Raw genomic sequence first — 25,098 nt, 5'->3', positions numbered from 1 at the left:
GAGAAAATGTACTGTAGCTTGTGTTTCCTAACAGTTTCTGAGGTTGATGAAAATAATGAACACAAATAAGAAGCGAAGGCCTGAGGAGGCAATAAGTACAGCATTCTGGGTAATCTCTGTAAAAGGAGATGGCCCCAGATTCACGCTCTAAAATGGGTGGCAAAACTTGTTTTTGCCTGAGGGTCATATTCAGGTGTGGGTGCGAAGCAAAGCTGGTGTGAAGGGTCCAGCTCAGAAAACTTGTGGTCTGTCAAGAGAGTCTGAGGACTAGATGGGACCAGAAGGCCACATTTGGCCCCTGGAGCTGAAGTTCCCTATTCCTTCTCTAAAAAGATGGGTCCCTCAGGCTTGGGGTTACATGAGACAAAAGGTAAACTAGTTTTGTTTCCAATGTGAATTGAGAGCCAGTGTGGTGTAGTGGTTAAGAGCGGTAGTCTCGTAATCTGGGGAACCGGGTTCGCGTCTCCGCTCCTCCACATGCAGCTGCTGGGTGACCTTGGGCCAGTCACACTTCTTTGAAGTCTCTCAGCCCCACTCACCTCACAGAGTGTTTGTTGTGGGGGAGGAAGGGAAAGGAGAATGTTAGCCGCTTTGAGACTCCTTAAAGGGAGTAAAAGGCAGGATATCAAATCCAAACTCCTCTTCTTCTCCTTCTTCAACGTGGCAATATTAAATACACTCGAAGCACACATTTTGGGTCCCGTCCCCCCATTGAATAAAGCACTGTAAACTGGGCCATTGTAATGGATTGTTTTGAAGTCATTTCTGCAGCAAGCAAAGTAAATTTTAGGGCCCCAGTCCCCCCCCCCCCGCCCCATATTTTGCCCTATAAGTGCCTGCCGTCGCAATATTGTTGGGTGAAGCACTTTCGTCGGAAGGTGTCTCTGGTCTTATTCTAGATAAGGCTGCAGTCTCAAATATGCAGTTCGGGCAGGGGGTAAAGGGTAAAAGGACCCCTGACAGTTAAGTCCAGTCATGAACGACTCTGGGGTTGTGGCACTCTTCTCGCTTTACTGGCCAAGGGAGCCGGCATTTGTCCGCAGACAGTTTTTCTGGGTCATCTGGCCAGCATGACTAAGGCGCTTCTGGCAAAACCAGAGCAGCACACGGAAACGCTGTTTACCTTCCTGCTGGAGTGGTACCTATTTATCTACTTGCACTTTTGGACGTGCTTTCGAACTGCTAGGTTGGCAGGAGCTGGGACCGAACAACGGGAGCCCACCCCGTTGCAAGGACTCGAACCGCGACCTTCTGATCGGCAAGCCCTAGGCTCTGTGGTTTAGACCACAGCGCCACCCGTGTCCCATATAGGGCAAGGGGTGCTTGCTATTAAATCCAGCCTTATTCTTTGGACACCAAAGTGGCTTCGTTGCATGACAGTTCAGGCTGCTGTGCCAACCGTAACTCCTTCCTCTAGGACAGAGATAGCCCAGCCATACTCCGGAAACATTTTGTTTCGATTAATGCAGCAGCTTATTTATATGGAAAAGTGGTGTTCAAATTTAAATAAATAAATAAATAAATGGACAGAAAGCCTTACTGACCTATGGCAAATCACCTGGAGAGCTAGCAGCAGATCGCCATTTCTACCTGTAGATCTCCCTGCTCCTGCTGTGGGGGGGGGGCGTGGGGGGCGTGACATGACCAGCAGAATGTGTGTTTGGGGTATATGTGTTATTTGAAAGTGTCTTTCTGCTCATGCAAGGCATCTTTGGATCCAACCGTCATGTGTGTTTGGCAGTTACATATGCCTTTAAGCACCAAAGTCAGGTATACAGCTACTCAGAAGTAAATACCACTGAATGCTTTTGGTAAGCAGATATAGCCAAAGTGGGCAGATAACCTTTTAAAAAATAAAATAAATGAATTCTTTAAAATTATGCATTTATTTAAAATAGTGATCGATACCTTGCCTTTTTTTACCATTTCTACTAGCAAAATTAAATTACAACAATTAAAAAATGTAGTTATGAAAACATACAATTGTCAAAACAGCTAAAATGCCAAAGGCAACAGTTAAGAATAAAAACCAGCAATGCAGTAACTCTAAACAACTTTACACACTTTCCTCAGTTAAATTATTACTAAAATGTTACACATAAACCAAATTAATGCTAGGCTAATCAGTCAAAAATGCTGGGCAATAGAAAATTCTTTACAGCAGGAGAGGGAGGAAAATGGATAGAGAGAACTTGGAGACATCCAATGAACGTTGAAAGATTTAGAAGAACCGATAAAAGTATTCTTCACACAGCCCATAGTTAAAGTATGGAACACAGCCTATAGTTAAAATATGGAATTAGCTCCTACAAGAGGCAGACAGAAAAAAGCAAAGCAGACGAAAACCTGGACTAGAACCTCTTCCTTCATTTCATTTTTTTGCCATGCCTTTTTAGACTGTAAATCTTGAAGGAAGGGCATGCTCATTTATTTATTTATTTATTATTGATTTCTAAGCTTCTCTTGATCACTGCAGATGGTGACAGCAGCCACGAAATTAAAAGACGCCTGCTTCTTGGGAGAAGGGCAATGACAGGCCTAGACAGCATCTTGAGAAGTAGAGATGTCACCTTGCCAACAAAGGTCCGTATAGTTAAAGCCATGGTCTTCCCAGTAGTGATGTATGGAAGTGAGAGCTGGACCATAAAGAAGGCTGATCGCCGAAGAATTGATGCTTTTGAATTATGGTGCTGGAGAAGACTCTTGAGAGTCCCATGGACGGCAAGAAGATCAAATGCATCCATTCTTAAGGAAATCAGACCTGAGTGCTCACTGGAAGGACAGATCGTGAAGCTGAGGCTCCAGTACTTTGGCCACCTCATGAGAAGAGAAGACTTCCTGGAAAAGACACTGATGCTGGGAAAGATGGAGGGCACAAGGAGAAGGGGGCAACAGAGGACAAGATGGTTGGATAGTGTTTTCAAGGTTACCAGCATGAGGTTGACCAAACTGCGGGAGGTAGTGGAGGACAGAGGTGCCTGGCGTGCTCTGGTCCATGGGGTCACGAAGAGTCGGACACGACTAAACGACTAAACAACAACAACAAAGCTTCTCTTGGAGCTTTTCCTGCTGAAGTGTGGGCAACAATCGCTCTGAATGAATGAACCAAGCTCCCTCTGTGATGGGCTTGTTTTCTACTTACAGGGTCTTGTTTGAATGGAAATAAACATTCGAAAAGAAGCACCCCCTCTCTACCTGCACGCCTGAGGGGATGCAGTCCATCCTGTTATCTCAGGGATCCATCACTTCCTCCCATCTCCATAGCATGTAGCTGGGAGGAAGGTTTAAAAAAAAAAGGAGAAAGAGGTCTGCCCCAATCACAAATGAAGAAGGGGGGACAGAGAGACCAATTTTTAGAGGAAAGGGGAAATGTGTATTTTGGGGAGAGGGAGAGCTAATCTATCCCAAGGCATAGAATCAGAGCTGGAAGGAACCCCATATATTTTCCTATATCCAGTTCTGGGCACCACAATTTAAGAAGGATGTTGACAAGCTGAAATGTGTGCAAAGCAGGACAACAAAGTTGATCAAGGGTCTGGAAACCAAGCCTTATGAGGACCAGTTGAAGGAGCTAGGTACATTTAACATGGAGAAGAGAAAACTGAGAGGAGATATGATAGCCATCTTCAAATATCTCAAGGGCTGTCACATGGAAGAGAGAGCAAGTTTGTTTTCTCCTGCACTGGAGAGTAGGACTCAAACCAATGGCTTCATGTTACAAGAAAGGAGATTCCTACTAAACATCAGGAAAAAAACTTTCTGACAGCGAGAGCTGTTGGACGGTGGAACGGTCTCCCTTGGGAGGTGGCAGACTCTCCTTCCTTGGAGGTTTTGAAGCAGAGGTTGGATGGCCATCTGTCATGGATGCTTTAGCTGAGATTCCTACATTGCAGGGGGTTGGACTAGATGACCCTTGGGTCCGCTGCTGATCCATCCCTGATAGTCATCCAGCCATCTCCCAAAAACCCCTAATGAAGGAGAGTCCACTACTGGTTGAGGAAGTCTGGTCTGCGGTCAAGCAGCTAGTAACATCAACTTGTCTCATCTCCTCATATCCACACCACCCATTTAAAGTACTCTTATACAATTTAAAGTAGTCATGGCTCCCCCCTCCCAACACACCTGGCAAAGTATCCTGGCATCTCTGTGTTAGGTGCTGAGAGTTGTTAGGCACCCCCCCCCCTAACAAGAACCCTGTGATTTCCAGGGTTCTTTGGGCAAGTAGTTCTGTCATCCTCACTCATTAGCACTGAAGGCGCAGGCATCTCTGTGATAAATCTCCCCACTGATTGGGGCAGTGGCACTGGGGAAGAGATAACCCTTTCCCCTCCTGTTTAATTAAATCATCTCTTGAAGCTGTCAGACATACATAGGAAACATAGGCATGACACAAGTTCCTGTCCCCTCGCCCCATGTACCCGCCATATTAGCTTTGGAAAATTTTGTCCTAATAATTACGCAGGGTAATTTCAGACCATGGATCCAAAATTTATGGAGAGCCTCTTCCTTTAGACAGTCATATAATATCATCATCATCATCATCATCATCATCATCATCATCATCAATTCCCTCCTGAACAACCACCACATGGCAATTTACATAGGTAAAGGTAAAGGACCCCTTTACCAGTCAAAGGCGACTATAGTGGTACCTCGGGTTACAGACACTTCAGGTTACAGATGCTTCAGGTTACAGACTCCACTAACCCAGAAATAGTACCTCAGGTTAAGAACTTTGCTTCAGGATGAGAACAGAAATCGCATGGCGGCAGCACAGCGGCAGCTGGAGGCCCCATTAGCTAAAGTGGTACCTCAGGTTAAGCACAGTTTCAGGTTAAGAACAGACCTCCAGAACGAATCAAGTTCTTAACCCGAGGTACCACTGTATGGGGCTGCAGTGCTCATTTTGCTTCAGGCCGAGGGAGCCGGTGGTTGTCCACAGACAGCTTTCTGGGTCATGTGACCAGCATGACTAAACCACTTCTGGTACAACGGAACACTGTGATGGAAACCAGAGCGCACGGAAACGCCGTTTACCTTCCCGCCACAGCGGTACCTATTTATCTACTTGCACAGGCGTACTTTCGAACTGCTAGGTTGGCAGGAGCTCGGACAGAGCAATGGGAGCTCATGCCATTGTGGGGATTCGAACCGCCGATCTCCTGATCAGCAAGCCCAAGAGGCTCAGTGGTTTAGATCACAGCGCCACCCACGTCCTGCCACATAAGATAGTTAACAAAGGATGCTGTAGCAACCTCACGTCATCTGCCATTCTAGGGTAGCCATAGGGGCTAAGCTTCAGTATCCTACAGGCCTAGCTGCACCACTAACTGGAATGTGGGGGGGGGGGGCGGGGTGCAGGGGGGGGGAGCATTTAAATTTGGAGCAGATCCACACCACACATTTAAAGCACATTGCTTCCTCCAGGGAATCATGGGAACTGTAGTTTGTTAAGGATGCTTGTAGCTCTGTGAAGGGGGAAATCCCAGAATGCTTGGTGGGGAAGTCTTCTGCTTTAAATGTGTGTTGTAAGTAAACAAACAAACCCCTGTGTGTTGGATATGCTTTAAAGCTATGGTGTGAATCTGCCTTTTGTCACAGGGAATCGAAAGCAGAACCACTCACTGTTTCTTTCAAGATAAAGAAACTAGGAGATTGCATCACAACTCTCCCATGGCACATCTGCTCTGGACCCAGGTAATCTCCCTTTCACAATACAGTCATACCTTGAGATAGATGTGCTTCAATTTAAGTATTTTTGGGTTGCGCTCCGTGGTGGCCCGGAAGTAATGGAGCATGTTACTTCTGGGTTTTGCTGTGCGCGCATGCGCAGTCAAAATGACATCACACGCATGCACAGAAGCAGCGAAACGCGCAGAAGCGGGTTGCGTTTGCTTCAGAATGCGAACGGGGCTCTGGAACGGATCCTGTTCGCATCCCAAGGTACCACTGTACATTTCCTTAAGCACAATTAAGCTTTGGCCACTCTCTGAACGTTTCTACGGTTTGACTTCCTTGTCGGTCCTGTGGCGTCAAGTGAAGCTGTAGCCTCGACAGAAGCTTTCCCAGCAGTCTGAGCACCCAAGTTGTTTCTGTGTCGTCTCTCGTGGCTCATACAAGCTGAGTTCAGTTTAAAGCTTTTGCCACAGTCCGAGCACTTAAAAGGTTTCTCTCCTGTGTGGATTCTCTCATGTGAAATGAGATGTGCTTTCTGGCTGAAGCCCTGGCCACAGACAGAGCATTTGTACGGTTTGTCCTTTGTGTGGATCCTCTTGTGTACAATAAGATGAGACATCTGGCTGAAACCTTTCGGGCAGTCTGGACATTTATACGGCCTTTCTCCTGTGTGGATTCTTTCGTGTTTAATAAGGCTAGAGCTCAGACCAAAGCTTTTCCCACAATGCAAACATTTATGCAATTTCTCTCCTGTGTGGGTTTTCTGGTGCCTCCTGAGGTCAGGCCCCCGACGAAAGCTCTTCTCACAACTTGAACATTTGTAAGGTTTGATTCCTGTGTGGATTCCCCGGTGTGAAGCAAGGTGGGAGCTCCGATGGAAAGCTTTCCCACAGTCCAAGCATTCATATGGTTTCTCTCTGCGGTGAGTTCTCCGATGTATATTAAGGTGGGAACGCTGGCTGAAGATTTTTCCACAGTCCAAACACTGATACGGCTTCATTCCCGTGTGGGTTCTCTTATGCTTAAGAAGCAGTATACTCTGACTAAAAACTTTCCCACATTTAGGGCATGCTTTTTGCCTCCTGTCCTTGCAGATCTCCTTCTGGGCAGTGGTTTGACCAATGTCCCCACTGTCATCCTGAGGAGGAGTTGGTTTCTCCTGGCTGGTCTTTTGTGCAGCTTTCTGCTGCTTTTCTGATCTGTGCTGATGCCAAGTTGCAACTTTCCTATCATGACCCTGGAGCATTTTTTCTTTGCACATTCTGAAAGAGGTGTCTTCTTTAGAATTTTCTGGCACCAGATTCTCCCCCAGAACTTCTCCCTTAGAATGTCCAGTTTCCTTAGAATTTCTGGGAACTTGGTTTTTCTTCTGAACACCTCTCCTAGAATTCCCAATTTCCTTAGCATTTCTCAGCACTAGATTTTTCTTTGGAATGTCTCCCGTAGAATGCCCAATTTCCTTAGGATTTCCAGGAAATAGATTCTCTCTGAGAACATCTCCCCTAGAACACTCAATTTCCTTAGAATTTTCTGGCACCAGATTCTCCCTCAGAACACCCCCCCCAGAATTCCCAATTTCCTTAGAATTTCTCAACACTAGATTCTTCCTTTGAATATCTCTCCTAGAATGGTCAATTTCCTCAGAATTTCCAGGAACTTGATTTTTCCTCAGAACTTCTCCTCCAGAATGTCCAGTTTCCTTAGAATTTCTGGGGACTCGATTTTTCCTCAGAACGTCTCTCCTAGAATGTCCAATTTCCTTAGAATTTCTGGGAACTTGGTTTTTCCTCAGAACATCTCTCCTAGAATTCCCAATTTCCTTAGCATTTCTCAGCACTAGATTTTTCTTTGGAATGTCTCCCGAAAAATGCCCAATTTCCTTAGGATTTCCAGGAAATAGATTCTCTCTTAGAGCATCTCCCCTAGAACACTCAATTTCCTTAGAATTTTCTGGCACCAGATTCTCCCTCGGAACATCCCCCATAGAATTCCCAATTTCCTTAGAATTTCTCAACACTAGATTCTTCCTTTGAATATTTCTCCTAGAATGGACAATTTCCTTAGAATTTCCAGGGACTTGATTTTTCCTCAGAACTTTTCTAGAATGTCCAGTCTCCTTAGAATTTCTGGGGACTCGATTTTTCCTCAGAACATCTCCCCTAGAACACTCAATTTCCTTAGAGTTTTCTGGCACCAGATTGTCCCTCGGAACATCCCCCCTAGAATTCCTAATTTCCTTAGCATTTCTCAGCACTAGATTCTTCCTTTGAATATCTCTCCTAGAATGGTCAATTTCCTTAGAATTTCTGGGAACTCGATTTTTCCTCAGAACTTCTCCTCTAGAACGTCCTGTTTCCTTAGAACTTCCAGGGACTTGATTTTTCCTCAGAACATCTCTCTCAGACTGCCCAATTTCCTTAGAATTTCCAGGGACTTGATTTTTCCTCCTAAGAATGTATTCCTTAGACTTTTCAACCACCTTAGGATTTCCTGGCGCTACGTTCTTCCTTGCCTTTCTTACATTGCCTTTCTTAGGATTGTCATCTCCCTTAGCATTTTCCGCTGCTGGATTCTCCTCCTCCTTTTTCTGCTGCCCATCTTGCACTGCAATAAAGAGAGGAAAGACAGGTCAGTGAGTACCTGAAGGACTGCAGCAGTTCCACATATGAACCTGCTTGGACCCTGAGACAGTCAGCTGAGTGCCACTCAGAGAGGGGTCTGGAGAGTGAGGACAACAGAACAGGTCTTCTCTATAGTAGCCCCTAGTCTATGGAATGCTCTCACCTGGCATCAACTCTGCCATAGTTTCTCTCAGCGGCTAGCCAATGGAAAGCCCACAATCAGGACCTGAGTGCAAAAGCACTCTCCTTAGTTGCAATTCCTAGCATTCAGAATTATACAGTCACAAATGCTGGAGACATATCCTAGCCACCTTTGCCAGTAGCCATTGACAGTGCTGGTCTGTCTTGTACTTCCCTTTCTCTCACCTGTTCTGGTGACTTCATGTTTGTTCCCTTTCTCAGAGCCCGGAGGGTGTAGACCCAGGGAGATCAACTCGTCCCCTTCCTCCACCCAGGAGTTTCGATCCGAATTGGTAAGGGAAAGAACTGGGCACAAAAGTGAAATCAGAAAGAAGAAAAACTGTGTTGTTAATTCAACTTGAAGTTTTTTTCCTGAACCATCCTAATAAAATTTAACAGCACGCCTTGAGTTGTTATTCCTGCATCATTTCGCTTTATGACACTTTGACACGGCCAAATTGGATGGATTCCTCTATTCATGTCAGGATTTTCTAGAGGGTCAATAACTAAAATGATTTCAAAATTAGATGGTTGTTGGCTGATATACACGCATTTGTTATTTATATGCACTGGCATTAAGAAGCTATAAGATACTTTTTTGAACCAAAACAGTGCTGAGACTCTCAATGTGATTTTTTTTTTAATTTAACGTAAAGGAATTGGAGTAAATTTAGAAGACAAATGATTGTGTTCAACGCCACACAAGTTGCTAACACAATGGGACTTCTCTTTTCCCCACAAGTCCCCAAAATCTGCTCCAGAGAGTCCTCCAACCCTCTGGAGAAGATTTTGAGGGTACACTAGGCTTGCTGCAGGTGAGAGGAGGGGGAAGTTTGGTTGTGCAAGCAGAGTTTCATTGTGCAAGTGGAATGACAGTGTTGGACACAAAAAAATGTATATGTTTAACATATTCCTGTATTGTCTTGCTTGTTTTGTTATATTGGCAACTGGCTACAAATAAAGAAAATCTGAATCATAGACAATCAACATAGCCAAATCTAACCGAGCAGATTAATTTGACAATGCTAGGGGCCTGATCACAATTTTTCTATGCTATAATGTTATTAAGCCAAATCAGAGTAAAGGCAGGGCTTCCTGTCCTCGCTCTGATTTGGCTTCATAATGCCACTGTGTAGCCAGAATGAATTTGTTCTTATGCTACCTGTGTGATTTCTGATTGGCTGTGATTGCCTTCCCATGAAGCCCTTGTTTTAAAAAAGAAAAACAGCATCAAAGCTGCAGGTAGACAAAGAAGCAGCTGTGTGAATAGAGAGCGAGGGGGATAAAAACATTTGGAAAGGGTAAGCATGGTCTCAAGGTATGGTCTGAAGGCACTTGTAAATAAACAAACCCATGCAAACTTTCTTGAATCCCATAACACCAGGAGGGGATCAACTGGGTTCAATGATGCACACACTCCACACTCAAAATAAAAGATAAAGGAATTCTTACCCAAAGAGGTCACATTTTCATAGTTTTCCTGCATGACATCCCTGTATAAGGCTCTCTGAGGGGGGTCCAGGAGAGCCCATTCACCTTCAGTGAAATGTACAGCTATCTCCTCGAATGACACAGGTTCCTGAAACACAAAAGACAGTCAACAAGGATGAAGGAACACAGGGCCACTTCTGCCTTGCTTGCTGACACATGGCGCTCTTCCTTCCAATGACATGTGAAGCATCAAGGAAGACGGCACCTCTGAACAGATGCAGAGGCCTTTCAGCTTGTGGTCAAGCAGAACACTATGTGTCACAATCATATCATGGTTGCACCAGCTCCCATTTCATTACTGGTCCAAGTTCAAGGTGATACTATTGATTCGTTGTTGTTGTTTAGTCTTCTCTTCTCATGAGGTGGCCAAAGTATTGGAGCCTCAGCTTCAGGATCTGTCCTTCCAGTGAGCACTCAGGGCTGATTTCCTTCAGAATGGAGAGGTTTGATTTTCTAGCAGTTCATGGGACTCTCAAGTCTCTCCTCCAGCACCATAATTCAAAAACATCATTTTTTATAAACTATTGGTTTATAAAACCTTAATGGCTCAGAACTAGGTAACTTAAGGGATTACCTTGTCCACTATGTGCGCAGCCTGGGAGTCATTTTGGACTCTCAGCTGTCCATGGAGGTGCAGGTCAATTCTGTCTCTAGGGCAGCTGTGTACCAGCTCTATCTGGTATGCAGGCTGAGACCCTACACGTCCGTGGACTGTCGCACAAGAGTGGTGCATGCTCTGGTTATCACCTGCTTCGACTACTGCAATACGCTCTGTGTGGGGCTACCTTTGAAGGTGACCCGGAAACTACAATTAATCCAGAATGCGGCAGCTAGACAGGTGACTGGGAGTGGCTGCCGAGACCACATAACACCGGTCTTTAAAGACCTACATTGGCTCCCAGTACGTTTCCAAGCACAATTCAAAGTCTTGGTGCTGACCTTTAAAGCCCTAAATGGCCTTGGCCCAGTATACCTGAAGGAGCGTCTCCACCCCCCATCGTTCTGCCCAGACACTGAGGTCCAGCTCCGAAGGGCCTTCTGACAGTTCCCTCATTGCGAGAAGCGAAGTTACAGGGAAACAGGCAGAGGGCCTTCTTGGTAGTGGCACCTGCCCTGTGGAACGCCCTCCCATCAGATGTCAAGGAAATAAACAACTATCTGACTTTTAGAAGACATCTGAAGGCAGCCCTGTTTAGGGAAGTTTTTAATGTTTGATGTTTTATTGCTTTTAAATAATTATTATTAATAATGTTCTGCTGGTAGCCACTCAGGGTGGCTCGGAAAACCCAACCAGATGGACCGGATATAAATAAATAAAATTATTATTGTTATTATTATTCCTTCCCCTGCTGCCATTCATGGAGGATAAGACAATCAATGGCTACTAGCCATGATGGTGATCGTCTGCTTCCATGGTCAAAGGCAGTAGATTTCTGAACACCAGCTACTGGAAATTGCAGGAGAGCTATTGTGCTCAAGTCCTGCTTGGCGGCTTCCCATACTCAGCTGGTTGAGAACAGGACACGAGACCAGACATATTTGCAAATCCCTTTACCTGAACCAGCTCTATTTTTCCTCCACATCTTCTGTGAAGATGTAGAAATCTGGAGTAGAATGATGACCTTCCTTGGCACCCTGGGGAAAGAGAGAGTGATTTTTCAGATGTCTGTTGCACATCATTGTCTGTTTATTCGTTTCTCTACTCAGCAATACACCCATTTCAATGGTCTCTCAAGGCAGCTTGCACAGACAGAGGAAAATGAAGCCCATTAAAACAGCAACATGAAACAGTACAATTAAAACATCATGGGGCAGAGGGGTTAGGAGCCTTTTCTGAGCAATCTTCCAAGGGCCAGAGGCAAAAGTGGGTGGAGCAACAAATGCAAATTTTTACCTTTGTACACCAATGTGGTTTCCACACACACACAACTCTCTTTCTTCCACCTGAGCAAACAAGAAACATTGAAGGGCACATTCCAGCCAGGCTAGAACTCCCAAGGAGGGTGCAAAGCCAGGCCGGTCAGGGGTATGGCTAGGAAAGAGTTCCAAGGGCTGGACAGCAAAGCCTGGACTGTTATGTTTGGTCTCTGGGGCCTGAGGTTCCCTACTGCTGCCACTGGGCAGGAAGAACCCAACCAGCAGGAAATCCAGTTCATGAAATAGCAGAAACAAGTATCAAAAGAAATCCTATGGAATGGCGCTCTCCAAGCAGGTGCAGTCCCCTGTGACCATTTCCCCAGCCTTTTCCCTCAGATACTAACTTTCTGTGTGCAGGGAGATTTTTTGATATTACGGAGCATTCTAGCTTGTGATTTCCCACCACCAATACCTTTGTTTGCAACTTGCACAGTCTCCAAAAAGATGTTCTACATGCTCGTCATAGCAAATTTTAAGAATATAATCAATCCCCTCAATGAACAATAGTCAATCACAAGCCAATGCAGAGCCATTGGCTTAACCCCTTATTCACTGACCCTTGGCAGATGCAATTTGATGTCATTTTAAAATCAAATTTCATTATGCATAATTGTTCTAAAGTGGCTGATTTTATTTTTGATTGCTCAATTTAAAGCGATCAGAATCCTGCTTGATTAAAAATCAAATGTACATTCAATAGCAACTGCTCACACTCATCCATTCCTACCCTTATTTCTCCTTCTCCCACTGTACTTTTGTCCAACGCTGATTTTCTATTGTAGGCTCCTTGAGGGCAGAGACCAGCCCACATTTATTCATCTTATTTATTTCATACAATTTATACACCGCTTGATTGTAAAAAAAACCTCCAACAACCTCAAAGCAATTTACAAAAAGATAAAATTGAGGAAAAATCCACAGCCATATTTTAAAACATGCAAAAAGTTAAAAGTAGTAAAACAGATTAAAATTACCTCAACCTTCTAAGCATCTGGGAAGACTTGTCTAAACAGAAATGTTTTAGCAGCTACCAAAAAGAGTACAGTTAAGGTACCTGCTTGATCTCAATAGGGAGCGAGTTCCGAGGAGCAGTTGCTGCCACACTAAACAATCAAGCTATTACAAATGCAGAATGCGTATTATGAGGAACCTCTATTAGTGCCAATCCCCCTAATGAAGTGGTTGAGTTGGTGCATGTGGGATAATGCAATCTTGTAGGTAGACTGGCTAGGTAGTAAAGGTAAAGGGACCCCTGGAGGTGACCGTCGCATGGATCCCTGTGGCCAGATCAGGGCGAGAAATGTAAGGGACCAACTGCTTGATACGGCGGAGATGGGAAAATGGCACCTGTCTTGGCATTTCTAGCTGCTAACGCTACCTGAGCCTCCAGTGGACAGAGCTGAATCCGGTTTGATTATAGAAGTCTGGAAGGTGCTATAAACACAGATAGCAGACTGTTGGCATACATAACTATATATAGATTGGCTCTGAGGCTACTAAATTTATAATCTGAGGCTTAACACCCACCCAGGAATTTAAAAGCTGCCTCGTACCATCTCAAGACTAGATGGTCCTTCAAGCCTAGTGCTGTCTAAATCTGCAAGCCTTAGGCCATTAGGAAATATTCACGCTGCCTTACCAGATAAGAAAGATGGCTCTGCATCGTTCCCCAGCTCCAGCTGCAAAATCTCTGAGGAAAGAAAGAATGGGAAAGATAATAATCCCTTCCCCATGTTTGGTCCTAACCAATGGAAATTGCAACAAAATTTTGCAGGGTGGATTGCTCGTTTCAAGTTTCAGCTATGCCTTTTTCAGGATACTCCATTCCATTCCCCCTTCTCCAACAGCCAGCCAGCATTCGGAGGCCACTGAGCATGCTCTACAGTGGTACCTCAGGTTTCAAACACTTCGGATTACAGACTCCACTAACCCGGAAGTAGTATCTTGGGTTAAGAACTTTACTTCAAGATGAGAACAGAAATTGTGAAGCGACAGCAGGAGGCCCCATTAGCTAAAGTGGTACCTCAGGTTAAGAACAGTTTCAGGTTAAGAATGGACCTCCAGAATGACTTAAGTTCTTAACCAGAGGCAGCACTGTATTTTCATTGGGCTGTTTTGGAAGATTCCGTCTTCCCCTTAGGGCTCTTTTTCTAATGGCATCTTTACACTTCTACAAACCTTGGGGTCCCACAGATTGGCACTTAGAGAACTGCCAAAACCTTAAAGGGGGAGAGCAGGGAGACATATATTTACATAAGAGTCTGGCTAATTTTTGTATGTGCAGTACTGGAGTGCATCTACACAGTGGGATCTCCTCTCAAATCCACGTCGCTTAATCCAACATTAATGTCATTGTTCTTTACAGACGGTGCAATACAAATACTATTCTCAAGATGTTATATTCCGCTCATGCTGACTTTCTGTAATCCTGAATCCTGTGACAGCCTTTCAGCAAGGCCATTCAAAAATCTGTAAACATTCGGTTCCCTGTTTGCACAGCCATAAGCCTACAAAATGCACGGTGCAGTACAAGCGTAAGCAAAATGCACCTGTGCAAAAATATTTGAGGGCTACAACTGCAAACATCAAAAGTATGGTCTCATGAGCAAAATCAGCAAAAATCCAAAAGTAGAAGCAGAATTACTTTGAGCCAAAAATGTGAATTTCAAGACAGAATTCCACCTGAAGATTTCAGACTCTCCAAGTGACCCTATTTTCCAGGGACATCCCTGATTTAGAAAAGCCATGCTGGTTTCTGAATGTCCCACTTTTCCTTAGGATGTCCCTGTTTTCATTGGAAAAATGTTGAAGGGTATGTTTTATTATGGTTTTATATATGTTGGAAGCTGCCCAGGGTGCTGAGGAAACACAATAATATGTGTGAGGTATAAATAGTGAAATTATCATTATGGAATGGGACGTCCCTATTTTCATTGGAGAAATGTTGGAGGGTATGAGATTTCATAATCCTTTTCTTGAATTAATACCCTGTGTGGATATCAACTCTTTTAATTCAGACTCCAGCAGGCTGACCTCACCTTTAAATGCCAGTAGAACCTCTTGCAATACCATCCTCTTCTCTGAAAAATGTCTTATCCTCTGTTCCAGTTCCAGAAAACCGCTTTCAAACTCAGGAAATGCCCCATTCTTCCTGATGAAGAGACAGTAAGTGAATAATCGATCCCACTTACTGTTGTTGCAAAAGTTATCCTGATTTATTGTCATCTTGTAATTAGCAACTTCCTGGAGCTGAACCCCTAAACCCCTTAAACCCTCTTTTTCCTATACTGCCTTCCCATACAATTTTGTCTCCCTGTGGCTGTTTTGATGTCATTTATTTCCTGCTTCGTTCTTCTTCAGTGATCCCAACCAATCAGAGACCCCATAAAATGTGATCCAGCACTTGGGGCTTACTAATTGTTTTGACAGGCAGCAGTGCTTCCTGGACTGGCTGTAGAAATATTTTGCAGTGAACCACCTCCCTCCTCAAAATCCCCAAAGGATGGGACCTTTTGATAATGATAAAGGAATTTAGGGAAACGGACACCTCACTCCCTGTTCTAGTTCCACTTCTATCTACAACATTGTCCAAGGCAGTTCCAAAGTAGTTTAACACATCGAAAGATAAATATTAGGCAAAATATACCTGCTTTCAGTCATTCTGATGCTCTGCAGGAAAAAAGAGAAAGAGGGGAGAGAAGACATGAATCAGGCATCTGTATCATTCTGGTTAACCCCTTCCTGTAACTTTCCCCATTAAAATGAACATAGCTGTTTTTTTATTCTCTTATTTTGGTTTGCATCTATCTTCTAAAAACTTCAATAAAACAAAATATTTATTTTAAAAAAATAGATATGTGGCTTCTAGTTTTAATTAAATACACAACAAATAGTTCATCCTCTATTATTTTTTCTATAGAGGGAGAGAGAAAGGGGGGTCACCATTGAGTCAATTAAACCAATATGGCTGCAACCCTATGCTCACTTACTTGGGTGTTATCCCCAGTGAATTCAATGGTGCTTGCATCTGAGAAGACACACAAATAATTGCACTGTTTAAAACGTTTGACTCGTCCTTGGCACAGTGTGGCATAGTGGTTAGGGTGCCTGGGAGACAAAGGCTCAATCCCCAATTGGCCATGAAGTTTGTTGGGTGACCTAAATCCAGTTGCCATCTCTCAGCCTAAACCACGTCAGAGGGTTATTGTGAGGCTAAAATGAGGGGAGAACCAAGTGTGCCACCTTGACCTGAGCTCCTTGGAGGAAAGGCAGGATACAAATGTAATGATGACAAATAAGACAGGGATTCCCCACCTTCACAAGTGGATTCTGGTTGCTTTCTCTGCTTTCATGAAATGTTGCTTGCTCAGAACCTTCCAAAACTCTCTCATCTCTCCTCCTAACAATGTCATTGTCCAGCTTTTGCAGCCTCCTCAACACGAGTTTTTCTTGGTCTTCGACAAACCTTCGCAGCTCTTCCCACTCCCGGATTATGTTCTTCCTCTCAGCTTCTGTCTCCCTCTGCAATTAATAGGGGAAAGATCATTGTGGCGTCACACTCTCCCTATTGGGGTTGACCAATTTGGGGCTATCAGTGTACTCACTAATACCACCTAAAGCACCTAAATATCCTCTCAAAAAACCCACAATACTGCTCAGTTTGTGCTTCACTGGCTTGGCCTCCACTACATTGAACACACTCCCTTAAATGTGACCCTGCTCCAATGGTTGCCAAGACTTGGACACTCTTCCTGGTTTTGAGCAAAGAAGTCCCTGTGAGCAAGCACAACCTTAGCTGCTATAGGTTCCTCTCTTTTTCCCAATAATTTGTGGGGTGGGGAGAAGAAATGCCATGCCATTTTGTGTTCCTGCCTTTTTTTCTGTTCTTTTATATGTGTTGGCCATTTTGTGTCATGCAGCAGCCATTTTGTGACAGGCACCTCCAGCACTTTCTCAAAATCCCAAATGTGCCCACTGGCCCAGAAAAGTTGGCAACTCCTGCTCCACAGATTAGTCAAGAAAGCAAACCAACAAAAGCTTAGCCCAGCCTTATTGAGGGGAGGGGGTGATATTTTAATTTTATGAATTTTTTTTTCAGGAACCAAAGAAAGGGAACCTCCCTCCCCCTTTTGTTCTTCAATGAGGACTTCTGCAAAACTGAGGAGAGTGCTAAAATTCATTGAACCTCTTGAAGTTCCTGTGTATGTAGGCGGTTGGACCAGATGATCCTTGGGATCCCTCCCAACTCTAATTTTCTAAGTTTCTAAGTTACGCGAGGCTGGCAATGGCCATTTGGGGTTTCAAAATATCCAAAATGGCAACCATGAGCCTGACAGAACTTTAAGACGTTCAAAAAGTTCCCTCCTGAAATCTGCTACCATAAAGGGTGGAAATGGCCCCCTCCTAAGTGATGTTTCTTTGGCCATACTCACACCATACTTTGAAAGCACCATGATACCACTTTAAACCGTCATGGCTTCCCACAAAGGATTCTGGGAGCCAAAGTCTTTTAAAGGCGCCGAGAGTTGTTCTCACTGGGCTACAATTCTCAGAGTGGTTTAACAATCAATCCCTCTTCACAGGAAACTCTAATAATTGTAGCTCCGTGAGGGGAAAAGTTGCTGTGCACATCACAGAGGAGTTGGGGATGTCTTCAGCTGATGCCCCTTGCCTGATTTCAGGCTTCCCTGCCCTAAAATCCAGTTCACTGAAGCTGCCATCTGCACACGCTCAATGGCTGCCTGAACTGTGCACACCACAGCTTAACCGCAGCTGGACGGAAGCTGGTTTGAGGGAAAGCTCACCATACAAGAGTATTTCTCACAGTAGCTACCAGATACCTACAGATGGTGGCCAATGTCACATTTACTTAGCTTCAAACACCTGTTGTGGGAGTGTGCCAGAGTGAGCAGCACACTCAGTTGGCTCATTTTTGCTGCGTGTGGCCAATCTCTGAGTAGTGAGAGGTTTAAGGGGTACTACCGCATACCTCGGATCGGTTTCCTTGGAACGAAGGTCATTGGAAAGTGTGGTGTCTTTGGCTACGTACACACCACACTTTTAAAGCACATCCTCCACTCCCTTCCCCAAACAAACAACCCTAGAATTCTTTGGGAGCAGACGTGTGCTTTAAATGTATGGTGTGTATGCACCCTTTCTGTTATATGGTTTTATTTACACACACAGATGGAACATATGATGGAAGGGCTTGTGACATTAGCACCACAAAAGATGCCCGCCCCACACCCTGCACTAGGTTTCCTGGCTCATCCCCTATTGTTCTTCTACCCCATGGCCTCTAGCCAGGTGTGGTGCGGGAAGGAAGGCCTGCGCACTGCTCCTGAAAAGCATCCTTAGCTAGCGTTTCTATGGCAACACACCTGTACGGGCCAACTCTTTAATCCCCTTTAACAAAAAATGCTGTTCAAGGCTTCCCTAAGGCCATTAACTTAACAAAGAGACTGGTTTAACACAAAGAGACTGGTTTGACCACTTCAGTGATTGTGAAGAGGGGCTCCGCATACCAGTGTTAAGCCTTCCAGGCCTCTCCATCCTCCATTATGGCTCAAGGGCACATTCCAGCCACACAAAATTAGTAGAGGAAGGGGCAAAACAGAGCCCTAAAGGGATGTAGACACAGGCCTTATAGAGAGACCTGGGAGACAGCATTATTCCCCACCCACAGCACTGAGGTTTCCCCATGCCTGTACTCTATTCTGAACTTAAAAATGGAAAGCGAAATGCCAGTGGACAACAAAAGAGGTTTAAAGATGCTCTCAAGGCAAATAGAAAATGTAAGCTAAACACCAACAACTGGGAAACACTGGCCTGCGAGCGCTCCAGCTTTACGAAGGTGTGATGGGCTCTGAAGAGGCACAAACTCAGGACGCAAGGGAGAAACGTGCTAAGAGGAAGGCATGTTTGGCAAACCCTCACCATGATCAACTCCTGCCCGGAAACCTATGTCCCCACTGTGGAAGGACGTGTGGATCCAGAACTGGCCTCCACAGTCACTTACAGACACACCATTAAAACCATGCTCATGGAAGACAATCTTACTCGGTTACGAGTGATTGCCAAAGAAAAAGACTTCAGGATCCCATCTCACAGATATAAAACCCCAGGCTTGGAGAAGACACAAAAATCTCATCCATAAAACACATACACACACAATCCCTTAATTTGAGGGTGGGGAAACCCTAACACCTTCTGCAAGTTCCAAACTACAACTCCCATCAAGTCTAACAAGCCTGGCCAACAGCCAGGTATCATGGGAGCTGTACTCTGGCAAGCTGTTACAACTCTTTTGCTTGCTCAACATCAACCCGGCACCCTCTGTTTTTCCACCACATGCTCCAAATGCCCTGGAATGACGCCATGCCAGGACAGTGTCAATTCTGAGGGGCGCTGAACTAGGCCACAGCAGTGGCAGAAAAGTATATGGGTGTTGAGAAGTCCCCATGAAAGTAATAATCTGCCTCTCCTTTGCCCAATTTTCAGCACTTTTCAGCTCACTAAAGTGCCCTCTCCATCCAATCTGGATTCAGGCAAAGGGATTAGCAAATTTCTGGGCATCAGTTTTAAGATTTCCATCCTCATATGCTTACCAGCAAATCCTCACTTTTTCTTCGACGTTGTGCTTTGATTTCTTCTCTCTTGTCATTGACGCTGTCCTGCAGCACCTAAAGGTCCGTGGGCAGAGGGGGGGAGGCTATGATCATTTTAATTACGGTAAGGAACATTCCCACATATATCCCAATAGAAGTATAGGGTGTGTTTTTTTAATTAAGTTTTGTTTATTTATTTACCGATTTGCAAGCTACACTTTCATAAGAAATGTAATAACAAGGCAGAATGCAAAATATAAAAACAAAATCAACAAATATATCCACAAAAGTCATCATCATTAAAGCATCAACATAACTGATTGGATTACAAAGAAAATTGATCTTGCAAAGGGCAGCCTAAATAGGAAAGTCTTCAAGAGATATCTGAAAGAAGGGAGTAATGGTTTTCATATGAAATAACACAGATAATCCAAACTAGGGCACACATAAAGGTCTTGAACCTTCACAGTTTCCTTAAAATCTTTTAATCTTTTTTATTATTATTTTATTCCAAGGACCACAAACAATATATTGTGGAGGTTGGCAGGGAGAGGTCCATGTAAACAGAAGCAAGCGCTCAAACCAGCTCATTGAGCAGCTCTCAAATTCTACTAGGAAGCTGAAAATACCTTTGGATATTTGCAATGAATTCTAGAAGAATCGCCTTAGCAAATAAGAGAATATTTAGCCTCTTCTTCTTTAAAGGGTCAGTATGCCACTGACCGGGGACGCGGGTGGCGCTGTGGGTAAAACCTCAGTGCCTAGGACTTGCCGATCGCATGGTCGGCGGTGCGAATCCCCGCGGCGGGGTGCGCTCCCGTCATTCGGTCCCAGCACCTGCCAACCTAGCAGTTCGAAAGCACCCCCGGGTGCAAGTAGATAAATAGGGACCGCTTACCAGCGGGAAGGTAAACGGCGTACCGTGTGCTGCGCTGGCTCGCCAGATGCAGCTTGTCACGCTGGCCACGTGACCCAGAAGTGTCTGCGGACAGCGCTGGCTCCCGGCCTATAGAGTGAGATGAGCGCACAACCCTAGAGTCTGGCAAGACTGGCCCGTACGGGCAGGGGTACCTTTACCTTTACCTTTATGCCACTGACCACCATGTGCTGTGCTGTGGGGGGGAAGGGCTATTTCTCTGTGTCCCACTAGTGGGTTTCCCGAGATCATCTATTTTTCTTCTTCTCTGGCGATCACTCGTAGCCGAGTAAGATTGTCTTCCATGAACACGGTCTTAACAGTGAGACTGTAAGTGACTGTGGAGGCCAGTTCTGGATCAGCACATTTTTCCACAGTGGGGACATAGGTTTCCAGATGGAAGTTGATCATGGTGAGGATTTGCCAAACATGCCTTCCTCGAAGAAGAAGAAGAAGAAGAAGAGGAGGAGGAGGAGGAGTTTGGATTTGATATCCCGCCTTTCACTCCCCTTCAGGAGTCTCAAAGCGGCTAACATTCTCCTTTCCCTTCCTCCCCCACAACAAACACTCTGTGAGGTGAGTGAGGCTGAGAGACTTCAGAGAAGTGTGACTGGCCCAAGGTCACCCAGCAGCTGCATGTGGAGGAGCGGAGAAGCGAACCCGGTTCCCCAGATTACGTGACTACCGCTCTTAACCACTACACCACACTGGCTCTCTTAGCACGCTTCTCGCTTTCATCCTGAGTTCGAGTGTCTTCAAAGCCCATGACACCTTTCGTAAAGGCTGTTCTCCAATTGGAGCTCCCGCAGGCCAGTGTTTCCCATAACAAAAACTACCACAGAGATATCTAAATTTTCGAAAGTAGGGGGTCCATGAAAAACAGGAGGCCCACAGTACTTAGCTAATTGGGAACCACTCTTCTATGGCTCTTAAATGTGTTTGTGGGAGGGCAGTAATTGGTTTGCTTTTGTTTTATTAGGATTTTGTGTTCTCATTTTTTATTTTTATGTGGACTTTCATGTGGTCTTTGGATAAAGAGCGGCATACAAATTTAATTCATAATAATGCTAATACTAATTGGTAACTTCTCCTACAAATCACTTCCTTGCTCAGCCTGGCTTCCTCTCAGCAGTGAGACTGATCCTTTCTGTCTGAAAGAGACAGAGCGAAAGGAGATGTATCCTTTCCTTGAGAGGCAGGAAAAACCATGTGCCAGCTGCGCTTTCCTCAGTCCTTTCTTCTTTGAACGGACAAAAACAAGTGTTTTAACCTTCGCCTCTGAGACATGCAAGGGTTGCATCAGCAGGAGCAGCTGGCTGAGGCTTCCCGCCTCCCTGGTCATTTGTTGACAGGCAGAGTAAAACTGGAATTCTCAGGCCGCAACCACACATTTAAAGTGCATGATTCCCCCCAAAGGATCCTGGGAACTTTAACTTGTTAAGGGTGCTGGGAATTGTAGCTCTGTTAGGGGTAAAGTGCCCTTCCCAGGATTCTTTTTTAATTTATTTGTTACATTTATATCCCATGCTTTTATACATTTATATCCCATACATTTATATAGCCATGCTGGCTAGGAATGATGGGAGTTGTAGTCCAACAGCATTGTGGGACCCAAGACTGAGAAATGCCAGGTTAGAATGTTGGACCAGGATCTGAGAGACCAGAATTCAAATCCCTGCACAGCTCACTGGGTGATCTTGAGCCAGTCACTGCCTCTCAGCCAAAACATACCTCAAAGGGTCATCGTGGGGATTAAATAGTGGGTGACAGGGGAAGAACTGTGTATGCAGCTGCTTGGGGGGAAAGTGAGATATAATAAATAGGTAGATAAATAAATTGGTTGCCTGCTCATTTTAATGCTCTCTTACCCAAGTTGCATCACTTTCCATCTTGCTGCAAAAGTCAACAGGATCTCTGGGGAGAAATATGGACCAGATGCCTCCACCTGTCCGGAAGAAAGAAGAACAGAAAAGGAATTAAAAAACAAAGCTTGGGGAATGCCAAATAATAAAGCAATTATCGGTGTGGTCTGCCTGCACTCACTGGCAGCACCTCTCCAAGCTTTCAGGCAGGGGAAAATTCCTACCCTACTTGCAGATCCCTGGGACATTTTGGATGAAAATTGTGTGGTGTGCCACTGAAGTAAAGCCTGTACCCCTTTATATTGTTATTGATTAAACTTATTACTGTAGTTTTGTGGGGGTTTTATACCAAAGTAACTCAAAGCAACTTAAAACAATAAATAACACATATCTTAAAAAACAGCGAAACAACATCTAAAACCTAAATGATTCCATATTAGGACTCAGGAGTATACCAGCTTGGCCCCGCAACTGTGGGTGTCAGGGGTCATGGGTGCTATGCAGCATGCATGGCCCTGGCACTGAAATTTGTGGTTGCCCGGCCCCTTCATGGGCAATTTTGTGGGTGCTTGGGCACACAGGGCCCCAGGGAGTTGGCATCTATGGTAGGAGTACCCAACATGGTGCCTTCCATGTGTTGTCGAACAACAACTCTCACCAGCCCTAGCCATAAGCCTTACAGGCAGAAAGAAAGAGGAAAAAAGAACCCTAATTTCAACTCTTATCAATTCTGTTTCTCCACTGACTCTGCTGAAAGACTTAACAAGTTTTGGCTCCTCCCCACCAATCCCTCCATTCCGGCTGGCCATTGCAACAACTCCATAACTAAGACCTAGTGCCTGAGTTGTGTTTTTTCCTCTTCCCTCCCAGTCCTGTTTTTCCTTTTGTGTCGTGTCTGCTGGATTTGTAAGCCCGATGACAAGAGCTGACTTCATTTCTATTTGCAAGCTGCTGGAAAAGCTTTTTTAATTATTTTATTATTTTTTAAATTTTTGCTTACAAGTAGGATAATTTGTTCACACGCTTCAAATAAATGAAATTTAAACCCAATAAATAAATAAATAAGAGAAAGTGCTAGCTAACAATTTGATAATTAATTGTGTGATGCTTTGCAGTATGTACATATCAACATATGTACACACAAAGATAAGTTGTATCCGATGCCCAGTCTTGAGATTAATTTTACGGAGATCCTGGCCCTGGGAAGGCAGCTCCATCTGCAATCTTATGAACACTTACCTTTGAGTAAGCCTAAATGAACATAGTGAGACTGGCCTCTGAGTAAGCATGCATAGGTTTCTGCAGTGAATCCTAAAGACTGAGTGACATGAAGCAACTTTTACAATGGATAGTACAGTAATAGTTTAATATTTGAACAGCATCCTCAACAGGGGTGGGGGGTGGGGGGAGTATTATTAGCCGGTTTCTCTCCAGGAAAGATAGAAGGCTTGTGCTATTTAGGTTTAAAATCAAAATTCAGTTATTGTGAAACATGTTCACAGAACTTCCTTCTTCCTTGAAGGAGAAACCGAATCTTAACAGCAGGATTACTAAATGTTTTTAGCACTTTTGGGGTGTTTCGTAAGCCACAGAGTCTTTTCATTTCGGATTAAGCCTCTTAAAATTAGACTGCCTCTCTTGTTCCAGCAGGCTTTTGGGGAAACTGACTTATTTTAAGGAAAGGGCTGGTGCTGTGATGTTTTTATTGCAATGATCGGTATGTTTTAATAGATCAGATAGAGAGATAGAAAGATATTCTGTTAGTGATTCATTGCTTTCAAATGCTTGTTTCCCTCCCCCCCCCAAAAAAATATCTTTTTTGCTCTTTCTATTTTAGCTGTAAGCCACCTTACATCTGCCAGGGGAAAAGACATTATTATTATTGTTGATGATGATGATGATGATAAGCTGGAAGAATAATGGGGCACATACCAGAAAGTACGTCCTATTGAACTCGGCAGGATTTACTTCTGGGTAAAAATGCAAAGGACTGCATTGCAAGCTGCACTAAACAATAGGCTGCGGTGAGTGAGCACCATGTTCAGCGTAACAAATCAGATCTTCAGATCTTTGCTTTTCTCCCCTCCACACTTACCCTTCCCAGACTTTCTCAACGCCTTTCTGCCGCAGCGGGGAAATTCAGCCCCCGGGTCCTTCCTCCGTGGGCTCCCTGTTGCTGATGGGGAGAAGATGCCGCCGCCGCCGCCGCAACGCCTCGCTCCTCAATTGCCCGGGTGCCGGGAAGGGGGGCTGCCGGGCGGGTGGGCGCGGATGCCGGATGCCGCTTCAAAACAAAGTTCTGGGGAAAGCCGCGTTCATCTCATCCGAAATCAGAGACGGAGAGAGGAGCAAGCAAGCGACCAGCTCCCTCGCCTGGCGAGGATTTTAGACAGCCCTCTGCTGGCCGCAGGGAAGGCTCAGCCCAGGCCAAGATGCGTGGTCCAAATTTCAAACTGAGAGGTTGCAGCCTCTCCGCCCAACCTACCTCGCAGGGTTGTTGTGGTTTGGGGAAGAGCTCTGTACCCCCACGCCTTGAGCTCCTTGGAGGAAAGGTGCAATAATAAATGAGCCATAATAATAATAATAATAATAATAATAATAATAATAATAATTTATTATTTGTACCCCGCCCATCTGGCTGGGTTTCCCCAGCCACTCTGGGCGGCTTCCATAGAAACCAAAGATACAGTAAAATATCACAGATTAAAAACTTCCCTGAACAGGGCTGCCTTAAGATGTCTTCTGAATGTCAGGTAGTTATTTATCGCTTTGACATCTGATGGGAGGGCGTTCCACAGGGCGGGCGCCACTACCGAGAAGGCCCTCTG

The 25,098-nt window shown here is 44.7% G+C and overlaps 1 protein-coding gene across 2 annotated transcripts; it reads right to left on the bottom strand.

Moving 5' to 3' along the window:
- Positions 1-1,867: 1,867 nt before the first annotated feature.
- LOC114591897 (uncharacterized) lies at positions 1,868-24,636 on the bottom strand. 2 transcript variants are annotated; one of them, XM_077921030.1, is made up of 11 exons: positions 24,366-24,635; positions 22,277-22,353; positions 19,493-19,567; positions 16,200-16,406; positions 15,532-15,554; positions 14,924-15,036; positions 13,525-13,575; positions 11,524-11,603; positions 9,930-10,056; positions 8,664-8,783; positions 1,868-8,280 (listed from the first exon to the last, which is right to left on the bottom strand). In XM_077921030.1, exons 2-11 carry the CDS (start codon positions 22,295-22,297, stop codon positions 5,972-5,974), a joined length of 3,126 nt encoding a protein of 1,041 aa, XP_077777156.1. In that variant the 5' UTR covers positions 22,298-22,353; positions 24,366-24,635; the 3' UTR covers positions 1,868-5,971. The 2 variants fall into 2 exon arrangements, with proteins under 2 accessions (XP_077777156.1, XP_077777158.1); XM_077921032.1 differs by lacking the exon at positions 8,664-8,783 and having other exon boundaries at positions 24,366-24,636.
- Between the last annotated feature and the right edge of the window lie 462 nt (positions 24,637-25,098).

The sequence above is a fragment of the Podarcis muralis genome, chromosome 2 (genome assembly GCF_964188315.1).
Source record: "Podarcis muralis chromosome 2, rPodMur119.hap1.1, whole genome shotgun sequence".
In the NCBI taxonomy this organism is placed as follows: domain Eukaryota; kingdom Metazoa; phylum Chordata; class Lepidosauria; order Squamata; family Lacertidae; genus Podarcis; species Podarcis muralis.
The sequence above is the reverse complement of the archived record's forward strand: the minus strand, read 5'-3'. Positions and strand labels throughout refer to the sequence as shown.

Coding starts and splice junctions, on each gene's coding strand:
- LOC114591897 (XM_077921030.1), bottom strand. CDS start 22,297: ATGGAAAGTGATGCAACTTGG. Junction 13,576..14,923: donor GGTTCTACTGGCATTTAAAG/GTGAGGTCAGCC, acceptor TTCTTTCCTCAG/AGATTTTGCAGCTGGAGCTG. Junction 8,281..8,663: donor ACATGAAGTCACCAGAACAG/GTGAGAGAAAGG, acceptor TCTTTATTGCAG/TGCAAGATGGGCAGCAGAAA.